The sequence below is a fragment of the Podarcis cretensis genome, assembly GCF_951804945.1.
Source record: "Podarcis cretensis genome assembly, chromosome: 16".
NCBI lineage: Eukaryota > Metazoa > Chordata > Lepidosauria > Squamata > Lacertidae > Podarcis > Podarcis cretensis.
The window spans coordinates 6,560,180-6,577,441 of NC_137186.1; the positions used below are offsets into that span (position 1 = coordinate 6,560,180).

Here is a 17,262-nt window from a genome sequence, read left to right on the forward strand (position 1 = left end):
TCCAGTTGCAGACGACTCTGGGGTTGTGGCGCTCATCTCGCTTTACAGGCCAATGTTGTGCCCAAAATATTAATCTCACCAGTTAAGAATGCCAACGTCAAGACCTATTCCTGACAAAGGAAAGAAACTGCCAGAAGCATGGTGGCCAGAAGGTGGTGCTCATCTCCCACTAATATGCTGCAGTTATTTCTCCTGCTGGCATTCCATGATCGCATAGAGTTGGGGTAGGGAACTTGTGGCATTTCAGACATTGTTGGACCCAAACGCCCATCAGCACCACCTAGTGGTCAGGGCTGATGGGAGATGTAGTCTAGCGACAGTTGGAAGCCATCAAGTAGGGAAAGGATGGGCCAGATGCATCCCTCTGAAAAGTAAACAGCTCTGTTGTTTTTCTTCCAGCATCTGGTACCCAAAGGTATACTGCATCTGAAACTGGAAGTTCCATTTTGTCATATTAGCTAATAGCCATTCTGACTTGCCCCCCACCCCCAATGGGAATTGTAGAATTAGAACAGACCACAAGGTTCATCTAGTACAGTGGTTCTCAACCTGTGGGTCCCCAGATGTCCCATCATCTCTGAGCTCTGGCCTTGCTAGCTAGGGGTGATGGGAGTTGTAGTCCAACAACATCTGGGGACCCACAGGTGGGGAAAGGCTGATCTAGTACAACTCCCTGCAATGCAGATTATCTTTCGTTGACCAGTGTGGGGCTTGAGCCCATGAGCCCAAGAGCCTAGGATTTGCCGATCAGAAGGTCGGCGGTTCAAATCCCCGTGACGGGGTGAGCTCCCGTTGCTCTGCCCCAGCTCCTGTCAACCTAGCAGTTCGAAAGCACGTCAAAACTGCAAGTAGATAAATAGGTACAACTCTGGCGGGAAGGTAAACCGCGTTTCCGTGCGCTGCTCTGGTTCGCCAGAAGCGGCTTAGTCATTCTGGCCACGACCCGGAAGCTGTACGCCAGCTCCCTCAGCCAGTAAAGCGAGATGAGCGCCGCAACCCCAGAGTCGGTCACGACTGGACCTAATGGTCAGGGGGTCCCTTTACCTTTAAGGTGCTACTGGACAATTTTTTTTTATTATTTTTATGGAAGGATTCTTTTAAAGACTTGTTTAGATTTTTTTTTTTTTTAAGGACATGATTCTTTTAAAGGAATTTTTTTGGAAGAGTTTTTTCAAGATTTTTATTTATTTATTTCAACTACAGCAGACCAACACGGCTACCTACCTGAATCTGTTTTCCTTTATGCATTGCTCAAGGAATGCATTTTAGTGCAATAGCTAGTGATGTCACATGTCTCTCTAAAGTGTGTGGGGGGGGGGAATAAAGAGTTGTCTCTGATGTTAGTCCCACTGAGAGTAAACCCATCGAAGCAAATGACTCTAAAGTATTCTGTTCTATTAATTTAAATTAATCTGCCCTGAGCAGGGCTAACAGTGGATGCTATCCTATATAGCTCCCATGTGCGGTTCCTTGAGGGAAGGAAAAGGAGGGATGGGACCACCTTTTCACCCTTTAGATTAAAAAGTTGAAAGATTCCTCATCTGTCGTCTTATGGTTCCTTTCCACCTGTATCAGCAAAGGGGTTCAGGATATATGAAAGGACCTGTAGATGTACTGGATAGATATACATGACAAGGATAGGGAGTCTTACGCTACGGACAAAATGTGGACCTCCTTTCCCCTCTGTATGCCTTCTGAGACATGCCCCAGTATACATCAATGCCTAGCCACACCCCTCTTCCCAGATCACAAAGAAGGAACCAGCAGGGCAGCCACTGACTCCACCCAATCATCAGAAGAACACAACTTTAGCCAATCAACAGAATTTTATTGATGCCAAGGAAAGGAAAACAACAGGAAAAGCACAGAACTTCATTGCAGGCAGATAACGTTCAGGCACCAACAGTCCAGATATGGTCCACTAAGAAATGTTCACACTTCTCTGCAGTGGACACAGTCTTTAGGTTTTCAGGATCACTCAGGGGTTGATGGAGTGAGAAATGGTACATCATTTTCAGGATGTTTTCAAATTTAGAAGAAGACATTGACGGAAAAGGCTATTTATGTGGTTTGGTATGGGGGCCATCAGTCAGTCTAGGATGGCACCTGCAACTTTCTTCCCTCTCACCATCTGGAAGGAAGACCCTTCTATGTAGATGATGAGTTCATCAATAGACATGGGCCAGAAGAGGCAATTACCACTCTCATGCTTTCCTGATGTACTGTATTATTTTTGGGGTGGGTGGGGGGTTCGAATTTCTAGAGTAAGCTGCTTTGAGAGCCCAGCTTGGCTACTAATTGATGCATAAATAAATAAATAAATAAATAAATAAATAAATAAATAAATGAAATCAAGCTTCCTCTGCTGTGGTTGCTCTTGCCAACCACTCGGCCCAACAGCATCTCTCTCTGTAACAGTCTTGGCTTTGCGTATTGTGGTTGCAGGGACAGGATGATTCGGAGCCCTTCTGATGGCTTGGAACAGGCAGGCCTTCTTCAGCATCTTTCCAATGGCGTGGAAGACTTCCTCCTCCATCCACCTGAAGATGAACCCCTTGGCTTAGCACATACTCTCCTATGAGCGGCATCCCGGCTCAGAACATACTCCTCTTCCTCCTCCGCATCCCGGCTCAAAACATACTCCTCTTCCTCTTCCACATCTTCCCGAAGATCTAACACTGGACTCGGAACACACTGATCCCCCAGAGGTTTGTGGCCGTCTTGAAGACCTTCCACATCCTGGCTCAGAACACACTCCTCGTCCTCCTCCACATCCTCCTGAAGACCCAGCGCACCCTGCTCCCCCAGAGGTTTGCAGCCCTCTTGAAGATCTGCCACATCCAGGTTCTGCGCATACTGCTCTTCCTCTTCCACATCCAGGCTCAGAACACACTCCTCGTCCTCCTCCACATCCTCCTGATGAAGCAACTGGCTGGGCACATGCCCCTCCTTGCCCACCTCCGCATCCTCCACCAGATCCACCTCCGCATCCACCAGCAGATCCACCTCCGCATCCACCACCAGATCCACAGCAGAACGACTCTTCATTAGAATAGTGCCCCCCTGTATTTCCATCGCACGAATCACCTATTGGACGCCCCCAGTAATCACGGGGTCCTCCTGAAGGATTGTGGACACAGCAGGTCACTCTTGGGTTTCCCCCTTGTCTACAGGTGGAGCGCCGATAGCCGTAGCATCGGTAATTGTGGCCTCCTCTTCTCGGTACATCATCCCTGCGGTTGCAACCGGTGACACAAGCTGTGTTTACAACATAGCGAAATGGTTTGCGGCGGTTGTCCAACCAGGATCCTGCCGGGTCATACCATGTTGAGTTCAGATTGAACCAGGGTTCTCTCCCAGAAGAGTAGATAACTCTATCGTTACACCCTTCTTCACACATCTGAAAGACACGGGGGAGGAAACAACACCTCATTAGATCAGAAACACAGATTTCTTCTCTTTCCCTGAACCACCAAAATTATGTTTCTGTCGTTGTCTTCTATGTCCATCCATTCTTGAATTACAGATATATGATGGAAGTTCATGGGTGATGTTTCAAGTATAAAACAGCTAACTTTGCTCTTAAACATGTAGGTAAAGTAAAGGTACCCCTGCCCGTACGGGCCAGTCGTGACCGACTCTAGGGTTGTGCGCTCATCTCGCTCAAGAGGCCGGGAGCCGGCGCCGTCCGAAGACACTTCCGGGTCACATGGTCAGCGTGACGAGGCTGCTCTGGCGAGCCAGCACCAGTGGCGCACACGGAAACGCCGTTTACCTTCCCGCTATAAAGCGGGACCTATTTATCTATTTGCACTTAGGGGTGCTTTCGAACTGCTAGGTGGGCAGGAGCTGGGACCGAACGACGGGAGCTCACCCCACCGCAGGGATTCAAACCGCCGACCTTACGATCAGCAAGTCCTAGGCACTGAGGTTTTCCCCACAGCGCCACCCACGTCCCTTAAACATGTACAGAAGGTTAATCAGTCTTCCCAATGGGAAGGGGGAGCTCTTTAGATCAGGCTGGGAGGACTTGTTGTTCTTCAGATGTTGTGAGTACTCTGATACCCACCAACCCCAAACAACATGGTCAGTGATCAAAGATGGTGGAAGATCACAGGCTCAGTGATCAAAGATGATCAAAGACCACATGGTCAGTGATCAAAGATGGTGGAAGACCACAGGTTAGTGGCCTTTGTAGTTCTATATCTAGTTCTAACAGTGGCCAACCAATGAATATGGAAAGCCCACAAGCAGGAACTGAGAGCAACCCCACTTCCTGTAGTTTCTCCTCTAACAACATCTTGAGATCCACCAGGTTCTCCACACCTCATCTACCCACACAGTTGAGGGCTGATGTGGTCCTGTTCTGCTTGTGCCCTTCATGGAGGCACCTGACTTTTCACCTTTTGGAAACAGATTTGGGCAGCAGATCCTGTTATATCAGGCAATCTCTAAACTGGTTGCAGAAGGGGAATCAGGTGTATAATGAAGGCGCCAGGCAACTTCCCTGGGGAGGGCATTCCACCAACAGGGAGTCAATGCAGGAAAGGTCCATTCTCATTTTGCCACCCTCCGCACCTGTCATGGAGGATGCACACCAAGAAGGGCCTCAGAAGATCATCTCAGGGTCTAGGCAGGTTCATATGGAAAGAGGTGGTCCTTGAGATACTGTGGTCCTGAGCCCTTTAAGTTCCACCTTAACCTGTGGAAATGTACAGCTTCCTTTTCTGTCTCGAGGACTGAGCATTCCTGTCACCCACCCCCCTCCAATCTCGTCCAGAGTGCAGATAATAAACAAATCCACAACAGGAATCCCTCATTTATCTGGGATCCTGATTCCCAACCCATAGAAACATAGTGTAGGACCTAAAAGGTAACTAGCACTAATAAAGAAAACCCACTGCTTCAGGGCATCCATCCATTCATTGTTTCAAAACCTCACACACTGCCTTCTGAGTCCACTGTCAGACAGCTTGTACCATCTGAGGGTTCTTTCTAATAAGTAGTCAAAATCCTATTTCTTATAACTTGGACCTATTCTTTCAAGTTGCTTGAAAGAGCACCAGAAAGCATCCTCTGGAGTCCCAGCACTGACACAATAGCCCTTCACATATTTGGAGATGGTGATCATATTGCTCTCCTTGTTCCCATCTGTTCTTTCCTGATATCATGATGGTGTAGTCCCAATCTGAACAGCAGGAACCTAGTTAACACTGATAGCAGAAGTCTAGAAACTCATACAGGGCAAAGTGAAGACACAAGCATCAGCAGAATCTGACTTACCTTAACAAGTGGAGAGAAGACAGCTGGTGAAGAGGCAAAGGCCAGTGAGGGAATGAGGACTCCTGGATAGAGATGCCCTTTTATATGGTTCTAAGCAGCCCTCCTCCCTTTAGATGATACAGGAGCCGGGGAATGGTGGGTCAGTCCAAAACCATGGACCCAAGGAGACCATGTCTGCATAGTACAGCAGCCTCATTGACACCTGATCCTTGGCAAGTTATGTAACCATAATTCAATGGATCAAGATACATCTAATTAGTAGTCACACCAGTTCCATGATACAGATGATAAAGCATGTGGCTTCTATAAAGATCAAAGAGCTCTATGGGAAATGCACAGGATGCTGGTGATAGTGGTTGGATGGTAGCCGTAGTGACTCAGAGATGAAGCTGTGGGAGATCAATGTCTCCACATCAGCACCAGGGAGAACCATGCTGAGCTCCTTGCCACACAGATTTGTAGTACCCCATGCCAGCTGATAAATGGATTATTCATCACTGCTCATGTGGATTGAGATTTGAAGAATGGGAGTTCTCCAGGGTGGCTCATTTATGTGGATTTGCAGAGGGTCACTCTGATCTCCAGATTTGTCTTCCCCAATCTGCTACCCATCCTGATACTGTTGGACTCCCATCATCCAGAGAAATCATGGTAATAGGTGAAGGATTGTGGGTATTGAAGTCCAATAACATTTGGAAGACCACAGGGTCCTAATTCCTAAACCAGACAGCACACATATAGGTAGTGATATGTTTAGGTAATTTCAGACTTTGGGCTTAATGGTGTTATGGTGGGTGAGGGGAGATCTTTCGATCAGGCGTGGTGAATATTGTGCCATGTGGATGTTGTTAGACTCCAACTCCCTTCAGCCCCAAACAGTATGGTCAATGGCCAAGGGTGATGGAAGTTGTGGTGGGCATCACATTGGCTTCCACTGGGCTAAACCAGTGGAGGGATTTGGTATGTGTGGTCCTCTGTATATGACTCCAGCTCTTTTGAGCCCTGGCCATTGGCTGTCCCGCTCAGGGCTGTTAAGAGTTGGAATCCAACAGCTGTAGGAGGGACAAAATCCCTCTGTTCTTGGGATAAACAGTACAGATGTATGCAATGATGTATTGCGATAATTTTAGACTCCAAACTTCATGGTTTTATGGGGTTTTTTAGTTTAGAGTCTTAGTCATCATGGACATAGATTAGGGTGTCTGTGTCTCTTTGTGTGTGTATGCACACACTCTGCTTAGAAAGATATGGGCACTTTATGAGTGTTAAATGATAATAACTATCCAGAGCACATGATAGTTCAGCTGGTTAGAGCATGGGTAGGCAAACTAAGGCCCTGGGGCCGGATCCGGCCCAATCACCTTCTAAATCCGGCCCGCAGATACTCTGGGAATCAGCATGTTTTTACATGAGTAGAATGTGTGCTTTTATTTAAAATACATCTCTGGGTTATTTGTAGGGCATAGGAATTTGTTTATTTTTATTTTCAAAATACAGCGGTACCTCAGGTTAAGTACTTAATTCATTCTGGAGGTCTGTTCTTAACCTGAAACTGTTTTTAACCTGAAGCACCACTTTAGCTAATGGGGCCTCCCGCTGCTGCTGCGTGATTTCTGTTCTCATCCTGAAGCAAAGTTCTTAACCCGAGGTACTATTTCTGGGTTAGCGGAGTCTGTAACCTGAAGCGGATGTAACCTGAAGCATATGTAACAAGAGGTACTACTGTATAATCCAGCCCCCAAAAGATCTGAGGGACAGTGGACCGGCCCCCTGCTGAAAAAGTTTGCTGACCCCTGGGTTAGAGCATGGTTCAGCATAGTTGGCCAACTGGTGTTAAAGAAAGACAGAACGTTTTTTATGTATGCGACAACAGCGGCAAGAATACTCATCGCAGAGTACTGGAAGACACAAGATTTGCCCACCTTGGAAGAATGGCAGATGCAAGTAATAGACTACATGGAATTGGCAGAAATGACTGGCAGAATCCGAGACCTGGGAAAAGAAGCGATGGAAGAGGACTGGAAGAAGTTTAAGAACTATCTGCAGAAACACTGCAAAGTTTATGAATGCTAAAACGATGTTGGATATAAAAATAATATGGCATTAGTGATACAGTGTTAAAAAGTATGCAAAAATGTAACAGAAAAAGGGCGAAAGAACAAGGTTATATTATGTCAAAAGTAAACAATATGTTAAAGGTGTTTAATTATAAGGAGGAAAGATCGGAGACATAATAGAAGTGATTATAATAATTAGAAATAAGTTTTGAAAGAGGGTAAGGATTTGCTGTATCTGATTGGACAAAGAGGAACACAAAGTTTTCTAAATATGAATTTAAAAATTGGAGTTTTTATTTTCAGTTTTTTCTTCTTTTTTGGTGTATGCTGGTGACTGTTTTTGCTGTTTTGTATTTTTCTCTGTGTGTTTTTTGTTTACTGTTTACTGCTTTGTAACTTTGTAACTCTTTTCTTTTTGTTAAAACTTAATAAATATTATTTTAAAAAAAATAGAGCATGGTTCAGTCCCTCTGTCCCTGGTCAGACCTCACCTGGAGTACTGTGTTCAGTTCTGGGCACCACAGTTCAAGAAGGACACTGACAAACTGGAACGTGTCCAGAGGAGGGCAACCAAAATGGTCAAAGGCCTGGAAACGATGCCTTATGAGGAACGGCTAAGGGAGCTGGGCATGTTTAGCCTGGAGAAGAGGAGGTTAAGGGGTGATATGATAGCCATGTTCAAATATATAAAAGGATGTCACATAGAGGAGGGAGAAAGGTTGTTTTCTGCTGCTCCAGAGAAGCAGACACGGGGCAATGGTTCCAAACTACAAGAAAAAGATTAGGAAGAACTTCCTGACAGTAAGAGCTGTTCAACAGTGGAATTTGCTGCCAAGGAGTGTGGTGGAGTCTCCTTCTTTGGAGGTCTTTAAGCAGAGGCTTGGCAACCATATGTCAGGAGTGCTCTGATGGTGTTTCCTGCTTGGCAGGGGGTTGGACTCGATGGCCCTTGTGGTCTCTTCCAACTCTATGATTCTATGATTCTCTATGGGACAGCTGCATATTCCTGCATTGACATGGGTTGGACTAATTGATCCTCAAGGTCCCTTCCAAATCTACAGTTCTATTATTATAAATATCAATGGGTTAACGTGCTATTGATTATATGATATATTCATGGGTGTTTTTTCCATAGTCATAATTTTTCTTATAATTACTGCACCACATTTCAAATTGGTCGGTTAAAGGTAAAGGTAAAGGTAAAGGGACCCCTGACCATTAGGTCCAGTTGTGGCCGACTCTGGGGTTGCGGCGCTCATCTCACTTTATTGGCCGAGGGAGCCGGCGTACAGCTTCCGGGTCATGTGGCCAGCATGACAAAGCCGCTTCTGGCGAAACAGAGCAGCGCACGGAAACGCTGTTTACCTTCCCGCTGGAGTGGTACCTATTTATCTACTTGCACTTTGACGTGGTTTTGAACTGCTAGGTGGGCAGGAGCAGGGACTGAGCAACAGGAGCTCACCCCGTCGCGGGGATTCAAACCGCCGACCTTCTGATCGTCAAGCCCTAGGCTCTGTGGTTTAACCCACAGCGCCACCTGCATCCCTTTGGGGTGGGTAGAACCACCCAAAACAATTAAATGCATGATAATAGAAGAACAGAATACGAGTCTGCTGGATCAGGCCCATAGCTCATTTAGTTCAGCACCTTCAGCTCACAGCAGCCACTCCAGGTGCCTGTCAGAAACCCACAGCCGGACCTGAAAGGAAACCCCTTCTCCTGTCCTGTAGTTTCCATCAACTGCCATTCGGAATCATCTCTTCCTCTCCCCATGGAGGCACCTCATAGCCACTGTGGTTAGTAGCTGTGGTAGTCTTTGTTCCATTCATTTGTTCAGTCCCCTTTTAAAGCCATTCAAGTTGATGGCCATCACTGCCTCTTGTGGAAGGGAGTTCCATAGACTAACTATCTGCTGCACGAAGAAGAATATTCCACATTCAGCTTTGTTGAATGCTCATGAGTTCTAGTGTTATGAAACAGGAAGAAAAAAACCCTTTCTCTCTACTTTCTTCATGCTATGCATAATTATATAAGCTTCTATCATTTCAATGTTTAGTCTCCCCCCCCCCACTAAACTAGGAAGTCTCAGATGCTGCAACCTAAATTTCTAAATTTGCATTTCTATATATAAATTGGAAGATTTAAGTTTATGGAGGTCTATGGCATTTCAGATGTTGCCAGCTTTCAACTACCATCACTCCTTTTTTTTTTTTTTTTAAAAAAAAGAGTCTTTATACTTTTGAAGTTTTTACATTTGATTAGTTTTACAATCAATTTAACATTTCAAAGTTTGGCTTCCTCCCCCTTCTTTCTGTGGTTCCTTAAATTCATTTTTCAATATCTTCTGCATATACAAATTTATTTAATTTGCTCATTTAATTATCTATTTAACATGTATACACTTATGAAACTGCAGGTTAATACAGTAATCCTGCTAATGTTTTTATCTGTTTGCAGTTTATCTGTAAATATTCAACAAACCAGGCCTAGGCAAACTCGGCCTTCTAGATGTTTGGGGACTACAACTCCCATCATCCCTAGCTAACAGGACCAGTGGTCAGGAATGGTGGGAACTGTAGTCCCAAAACATCTGGAGGGCCGAGTTTGCCTATGCCTGCAATAAACCATTTCCACTCTTTTATAAAAAGTTTGTTATCTTGATTTCTTATTCTTCTGGTAAGTTTCACCATTTCTGCATATTCCATATGTTTTTGTATCTATTCTTCCATTACTGGGACTTCTGCTTCTTTCCATTTTTGGACAAGTAACATTATTGCTGCTGCGGTAGCATAGATAAATTAATTTCAATACAATTAAGGTGGTTCTGTCCTTATAATTCCCAAAATAAAAGCTTATGGGTTTTGTTTTTTTGAACAAAAGTTATTTTGAACTTCCATCACTCCTGACCATTGGGCCATGCTGAATGCTGAGCCTGATGGGAGCTGGAGTGCAGAAACATCTGGAGCACTGCAAGTTTTCCATCCACATGGATAGCAAATCTAGGAAGTTGATCAAAGTCCTGGCGGGCCAGCATAGATTGGCCAGGGAAATGTACTCAGGTGGAAAAATCTAAGGTCAGACAAATCTGCCGTCGTTTTTCCATGTGACTCATCTGTGGAAGCGCACATAGTAAGTATGAGTCACTCCTTAGAAACATGACAATTATCAGTTGCACAAGATGTCACCATTGTAACATATGAATTGGGCAATGAATTGTTGGGATGCATCAAGAGCAATTAGTGGTGGAGATAGAACTAATTGGAGGACCTCACGTGAGCGAAACATGTCCAGTACATCTTGAGATGATCATCCACGTTGCGGACGCTATTAGCCACACTCAGCTACATTATTCAGAAAGCAGCGTTTTCAATGCATTATAAACATGAAACACCAGATGGCGCTGTAGAGCAAAAAACAATTCTATGTGATTTTACATAGTGTTTTTTCCCCTAATAATAATAATAATAATAATAATTTGTATTTATACCCCAGCCTCCCCAGTCAAGGCCGGGCTCAGGGCGGCTAACAAGTAATAATTAAAACAAGTTGAATGAATACAACTTAAATACAACATTAAAATACTGAAACATTAAAATATTAAAATGCAGCCTCATCACAGGAGGAGAAAGGAAAAAGGAAAAAGAAAGAGGGGGAGGGAATCAAATTGACTCCAAGCCAAAGGCCAGGTGGAACAACTCTGTCTTACAGGCCCTGCGGAAAGAAATCAGATCCTCCAGGGCCCTGGTCTCATGAGGCAGAGCGTTCCACGAGGCCGGAGCCAGTGTTGAAAAGGCCCTGGCTCTGGTTGAAGCTAATCTAACTTCCTTAGGGCCCGGGACCACTAGGGTATTGCTATTTATGGACCTTGAGGCTCTCTGTGGGGCATACCGGGAGAGGCGGTCCCGTAGGTACGAGGGTCCTAGGCCGTGAAGGGCTTTAAAGGTCAAAACCAGCACCTTAAATCTGACCCTGTACTCCACCGGGAGCCAGTGCAGCTGGAAAAGCACTGGGTGAATATGCTCCCATGGCAGAGACCCCGTGAGGAGCCTCGCTGCTGCATTCTGCACCCGCTGGAGTTTCTGGGACAGCTTCAAGGGCAGCCCCACGTAGAGTGAATTACAGTAGTCAAGCCTGGAGATGACCGTCGCATGGATCACTGTGGCCAGGTCGGGGCGGGAAAGGTAAGGGACCAACTGCTTGATGCAGTGAAAGTGGAAAAATGTCGCCTTAGCTGTTGCTGTAACCTGTGCCTCCATGGAAAGTGAGGCATCAAGGATTACACCCAAACTCTTAATGGAAGGCAATGGCACTAATTGGGCCCCTGCAAGAGAAGGGAGTTGGTCCCTCGTCCCCATGTCATCCCGACCCAGCCATAGGACCTCTGTATTCAAGTGATTTAGTTTCAATCGGCTCCCATGAAACCATCCAGCCACAGCTTCCAAGCATCTGGTCAGTGTGTTTGGGGCCGAGTCGGTGTGGCCATCCATCAGCAAATAGAGCTGAGTGTCATCAGCATATTGGGGACAGCCCAGTCCAAAGTTCCGGACAATCTGGGCAAGGGGGCGCATAAAGATGTTAAAAAGCATTGGGGAGAGGATTGCGCCCTGCGGCACTCCACACACCACTCCCTCCCTAGTGCCACCCTCTGTCCCCGACCAGAGATAAAAGAGCACAGCCATTTACGGGCTATGCCCTGTATCCCTACGTCAACGAGGCGGTGGTCCATGTCAGCACCATGTCAAAGGCTGCTGACAAATCTAAAAGGATCAGCAGTCCTGACTCGCCTTGATCCAGTTGTCTATGGAGATAATCTGTTAGGGCAACCAGAGCCGTCTCGGTCCCAAAACCAGGACGGAACCTGGACTGAAATGGATCTAAAGCCAATGTTTCCTCCAGAAACCTACCAAGCTGTTCAGCAACCTCTTTCTCAATTACCGTAGCCAGATATGGAAGATTTGAAACTGGGCGGTAATTGGATAGGTCTAAAGGATCTTGTGAAGTTTTCTTTAAGAGCGGACACACCACTGCTTCCTTCAGTTCCCTTGGGAATGTCCCCGTGCCAAGGGACAAATTGATAATTTCAACCAGGTGGGTCTGTGTGACATCTGGACACGCCCTAATCAGCCAAGACGGGCACGGATCGAGGAGGCAGGTGGTGGGCCTACCAGCTTGGAGGAATCTATCCACATCAGCAGGGAGTATCCAATCGAAATGGTCCAACACTGGACCCGAAGTCAGTCAAGGGGCCTCCAGTTCAGTCACTGTATCTAAATTGGCAGGGAGGTCATGGAGGAGCAAGAGGACTTTCTCCGCAAAAAAGCTTGCGAATGCCTCACAGCTGTGGGTTGAATTTGAGCTTAAATTTGGTTGTCCTCCTAAAGGAGGTTATCGAACTAATTATTCTAAAAAGTTGTGCCAGGCGAGAGCTAGCGGATGCAATGAAAACTGCGAAGTAAGATTTCTTAGCAGCTTTCATAGCCATCTCATAGGCTTTTATAAGCATCCTATAAGATGTTCTTGAGGCTCCATCACGAGTCCGTCGCCATACTCTCTCTAGCCGTCTGAGATCCCGCTTCATTTTCTGGAGCTCCTCAGTAAACCAAGGAGCCCAGTTTCAACGGGGTCACAGAGGGCGCTTAGGCGCGATCTTATCGATGGCTGCTAAGAGCCAGTTATTCCAGTCCTCGACAAGGTCATCTAATGAGTCGCCAGGAGGAGCAGGGTCCCGCAAGGCCTGACGGAATCTATCAGGATCCATCAGCCTTCGCAGGCAAGCCCAAATAGGCTCGCCACCCGAGCAGGGGAGGAGCGGGAAGTCAATCTTGGCTTTCAGAGCGTAGTGATCGGACCATGGCACTTCCACACAGGGGAGCATGATCACATCTATGCCAGCACCAAAGATCAGATCCAGCGTGTGGCCTGCTTGATGAGTGGGGCCCAAAACAAACTGGGAGAGCCCTAGTGTTGCCATGGAAGTCACTAGGTCCAGAGCCTGTGAGGAGGGAGCGGCATCAGCATGGACGTTGAAGTCTTCCAAAACCAGTAGGCTTGGGAACTCCAAGGCCCAGCCCGCCACCACCTCCAGCAGGTCTGACAGGGTGGCTGCCAGTGTGCTGTGTGGTCAGTACACCAGCCAGACAGGCAAGCTCTCCTTGGTGCCCCACACAAGACCAACACATTCAATGCCAGAGATCGCCGGTGCTGGCAGAGTTCTAAAAGAGCAATCCTCGCGGATTATCAACGCTACTCCTCCCCCCCCCGACCCACAGTCCATGATTGATGGAGGACAGAGAAACCTGGGGGTGTTATCTCATGTAGGGAGACTACTTCGCCTTCCCGCACCCAGGTCTCCATCATGCAAGCCAGGTCAATCTCCTGCGAGACAAAAAAGTCACACATGGTGGCGATTTTGTTGCCTATGGACCTGGCATTGCACAGCACCAATGACGGAGGTGGGTAATCCCTGCTCCTTTTGATATAACAATTTTATTTCTGATTTACATCAATCCCTAGTCACACCCATCTTACCAGGCCACAAAGAAGGTACCAGAAGGGCAGCCACTGACTCCACCCAATCATCAGAAGAACACAACTTTAGCCAATCAACATAATTTTATTTATGCCAAGGAAAAGGAAAACATGAAAAGCACAGAACTTCGTTGCAGGCAGATAATGTTCAGGCATCAACTGTCCAGATATGGTCCACTAAGAAATGTTCACACTTCTCTGCAGTGGACACAGTCTTTAGGTTTTCAGGATCACTCAGGGGTTGATGGAGTGAGAAATGGTACATCATTTTCAGCATGTTTTCAAATTTAGAAGAAGACATTGATGGAAAAGGCTATTTATGTGGTTTGGTATCGGGACCATCAGTCAGTCTAGGATGGCACCTGCAACTTGTCTCCCTCTCAACATCTGGAAGGAAGAACTTTCTGTGTAGATGATGAACTCATCATTGGAACACTTCCTCCTCCATCCACCTGAAGATGAACCCCTTGGCTTAGCACATACTCTCCTATGAGCGGCATCCCGGCTCAGAACATACTCCTCTTCCTCCTCCGCATCCTGGCTCAAAACATACTCCTCTTCCTCTTCCACATCTTCCCGAAGATCTAACGCTGGACTCGGAACACACTGATCCCCCAGAGGTTTGTGGCCGTCTTGAAGACCTTCCACATCCCGGCTCAGAACACACTCCTCGTCCCCCTCCACATCCTCCTGAAGACCCAGCACACTCTGCTCCCCCAGAGGTTTGCAGCCCTCTTGAAGATCTGCCACATCCAGGTTCTGCGCATACTGCTCGTCCTCTTCCACATCCAGGCTCAGAACACACTCCTCGTCCTCCTCCACATCCTCCTGAAGACCCAGCGCACCCTGCTCCCCCAGAGGTTTGCAGCCCTCTTGAAGATCTGCCACATCCAGGTTCTGCGCATACTGCTCTTCCTCTTCCACATCCAGGCTCAGAACACACTCCTCGTCCTCCTCCACATCCTCCTGATGAAGCAACTGGCTGGGCACATGCCCCTCCTTGCCCACCTCCGCATCCACCAGCAGATCCACCTCCGCATCCACCACCAGATCCACAGCAGAACGACTCTTCATTAGAATAGTGCCCCCCTGTATTTCCATCGCACGAATCACCTATTGGACGCCCCCAGTAATCACGGGGTCCTCCTGAAGGATTGTGGACACAGCAGGTCACTCTTGGGTTTCCCCCTTGTCTACAGGTGGAGCGCCGATAGCCGTAGCATCGGTAATTGTGGCCTCCTCTTCTCGGTACATCATCCCTGCGGTTGCAACCAGTGACACAGGCTGTGTTTACAACATAGCGAAATGGTTTGCGGCGGTTGTCCAACCAGGATCCAGCCGGGTCATACCATGTTGAGTTCAGATTGAACCAGGGTTCTCTCCCAGAAGAGTAGATAACTCTATCGTTACACCCTTCTTCACACATCTGAAAGACACGGGGGAGGAAACAACACCTCATTAGATCAGAAACACAGATTTCTTCTCTTTCCCTGAACCACCAAAATTATGTATCTGTTGTTGTCTTCTATGTCCATCCATTCTTGAATTACAGGTATATGATGGAAGTGCATAGGTGATATTTCAAGTGTAAGAGAGCTAACCTTGCTCTTAAACACCACACAGGATGTGAATACGCCAGTCTTCCCCAATGGGAAGCGGGAGCTCTTTAGATCAGGTTGGGAGGACTTGGTGTTCTTCAGATGTTGTGGGGACCCCAACACCCACCAACCTAAACCAACATGTTCAATGATCAAAGATGGTGGGAGTTGGAGTCTTGAGACCACAGGCTAGTGACAGGCCAGGTTCTCCACACCTCATCTACCCACACAGTTGAGGGCTGATGTGGTCCTGTTCTGCTTGTGCCCTTCATGGAGGCACCTGGCTTTTCACCTTTTGGAAACAGATGTGGGCAGTGGAGCCTGTTATGTCAGGTAATCCCTAAACTGGTTGCAGAAGGCAAAGAGTTGTGAGTTCTCTGAGAGCAGACTGAGGTTTTTGTGACACTGCCCCCATTAGCTCCAATGACCCAACCTCCACCTCTTGGATAATTCTTCATATAAAATTGCACTTATTTTATTTTATTTATTATTACATTTGTATACTGCCCTATGCCCGCAGGCATATACATAAAAACAAAAACATATACATAATAAAAGCATACACATAACAATAAATCCCCCTCCCTATTTCAAAAGGGCACTGGATGTCAATCAGCCAAAGACCTGTTTAAAGAGGAATGTTTTTGCCTGACAGCTGGCACCTAAAGGTGTATAATGAAGGCGCCAGGCCAACTTCCCTGAAGAGAGCATTCCGCTAATGGGGATCCATTGCAGAGAAGGCCCGTTCTCATGTTGCCACTCTCCGGACCTGTGGTGGAGGATGCACACCAAGAAGGGCCTCAGAAGATAATCTCAGAGTCTAGGCAGGTTCATATGGAAAGAGGTGGTCCTTGAGATATTGTGGTTCTGAGCCATTTAAGTTCCACCTTAACCTGTGGAAATGTACAGTTCTTTTTCTGCCTTGAGGACTGAGCATTCCTGTCGCCCACCCCCCTCCAATCTTGTCCAGAGTGTAGAGAATAAACAAATCCACAACAGGAATCCCCGAATGGCTCCCTTCCTCATTTCTCCGGCATCCTGATTCCCAACCCATAGAAACATAGTGTAGGACCTAAAAAGTAATTAGCACTGATACAGAAAACCCACTGCCTCAGGGCATCCATTCATTCATTCTTTCAAAACCTCACACACTGCCTTCTGAGTCCACTGTCAGACAGCTTGTACCATCTGAGGGTTCTTTCTAATAAGTAGTCAAAATCCTATTTCTTATAACTTGGACCTATTCTTTCAAGTTGCTTGAAAGAGCACCAGAAAGCATCCTCTGGAGTCCCAGCACTGACACAATAGCCCTTCACATATTTGGAGATGGTGATCATATTGCTCTCCTTGTTCCCATCTGTTCTTTCCTGATATCATGATGGTGTAGTCCCAATCTGAACAGCAGGAACCTAGTTAACACTGATAGCAGAAGTCTAGAAACTCATACAGGGCAAAGTGAAGACACAAGCATCAGCAGAATCTGACTTACCTTAACAAGTGGAGAGAAGACAGCTGGTGAAGAGGCAAAGGCCAGTGAGGGAATGAGGACTCCTGGATAGAGAGGCCCTTTTATATGGTTCTAAGCAGCCCTCCTCCCTTTAGATGATACAGGAGCCGGGGAATGGTGGGTCAGTCCAAAACCATGGACCCAAGGAGACCATGTCTGCATAGTACAGCAGCCTCATTGACACCTGATCCTTGGCAAGTTATGTAACCATAATTCAATGGATCAAGATACATCTAATTAGTAGTCACACCAGTTCCATGATACAGATGATAAAGCATGTGGCTTCTAT

The 17,262-nt window shown here is 46.7% G+C and overlaps 1 protein-coding gene across 2 annotated transcripts; it reads right to left on the reverse strand.

Moving 5' to 3' along the window:
• Window positions 1–1,807: 1,807 nt before the first annotated feature.
• LOC307205710 (uncharacterized protein) lies at window positions 1,808–17,111 on the reverse strand. 2 transcript variants are annotated; one of them, XM_079958457.1, is made up of 3 exons: window positions 16,956–17,111; window positions 14,270–15,294; window positions 1,808–2,145 (listed from the first exon to the last, which is right to left on the reverse strand). In XM_079958457.1, the coding sequence occupies exons 2-3, from the start codon at window positions 14,967–14,969 to the stop codon at window positions 2,090–2,092; spliced, it is 756 nt and encodes a 251-aa protein (XP_079814583.1). In that variant the 5' UTR covers window positions 14,970–15,294; window positions 16,956–17,111; the 3' UTR covers window positions 1,808–2,089. The 2 variants fall into 2 exon arrangements, with proteins under 2 accessions (XP_079814583.1, XP_079814582.1); XM_079958456.1 differs by lacking the exon at window positions 1,808–2,145 and having other exon boundaries at window positions 13,934–15,294.
• Between the last annotated feature and the right edge of the window lie 151 nt (window positions 17,112–17,262).

Bases quoted from the DNA above. Each gene is read 5' to 3' on its own strand.
- LOC307205710 (XM_079958457.1), bottom strand. From the start codon at position 14,969: ATGGAAATACAGGGGGGCACTATTCTAATGAAGAGTCGTTCTGCTGTG. The intron at 2,146-14,269 runs GTTCTTCCTTCC...TCTACATAGAAG, and splicing joins GTTCATCATCTACACAGAAA to GGTCTTCCTTCCAGATGGTG.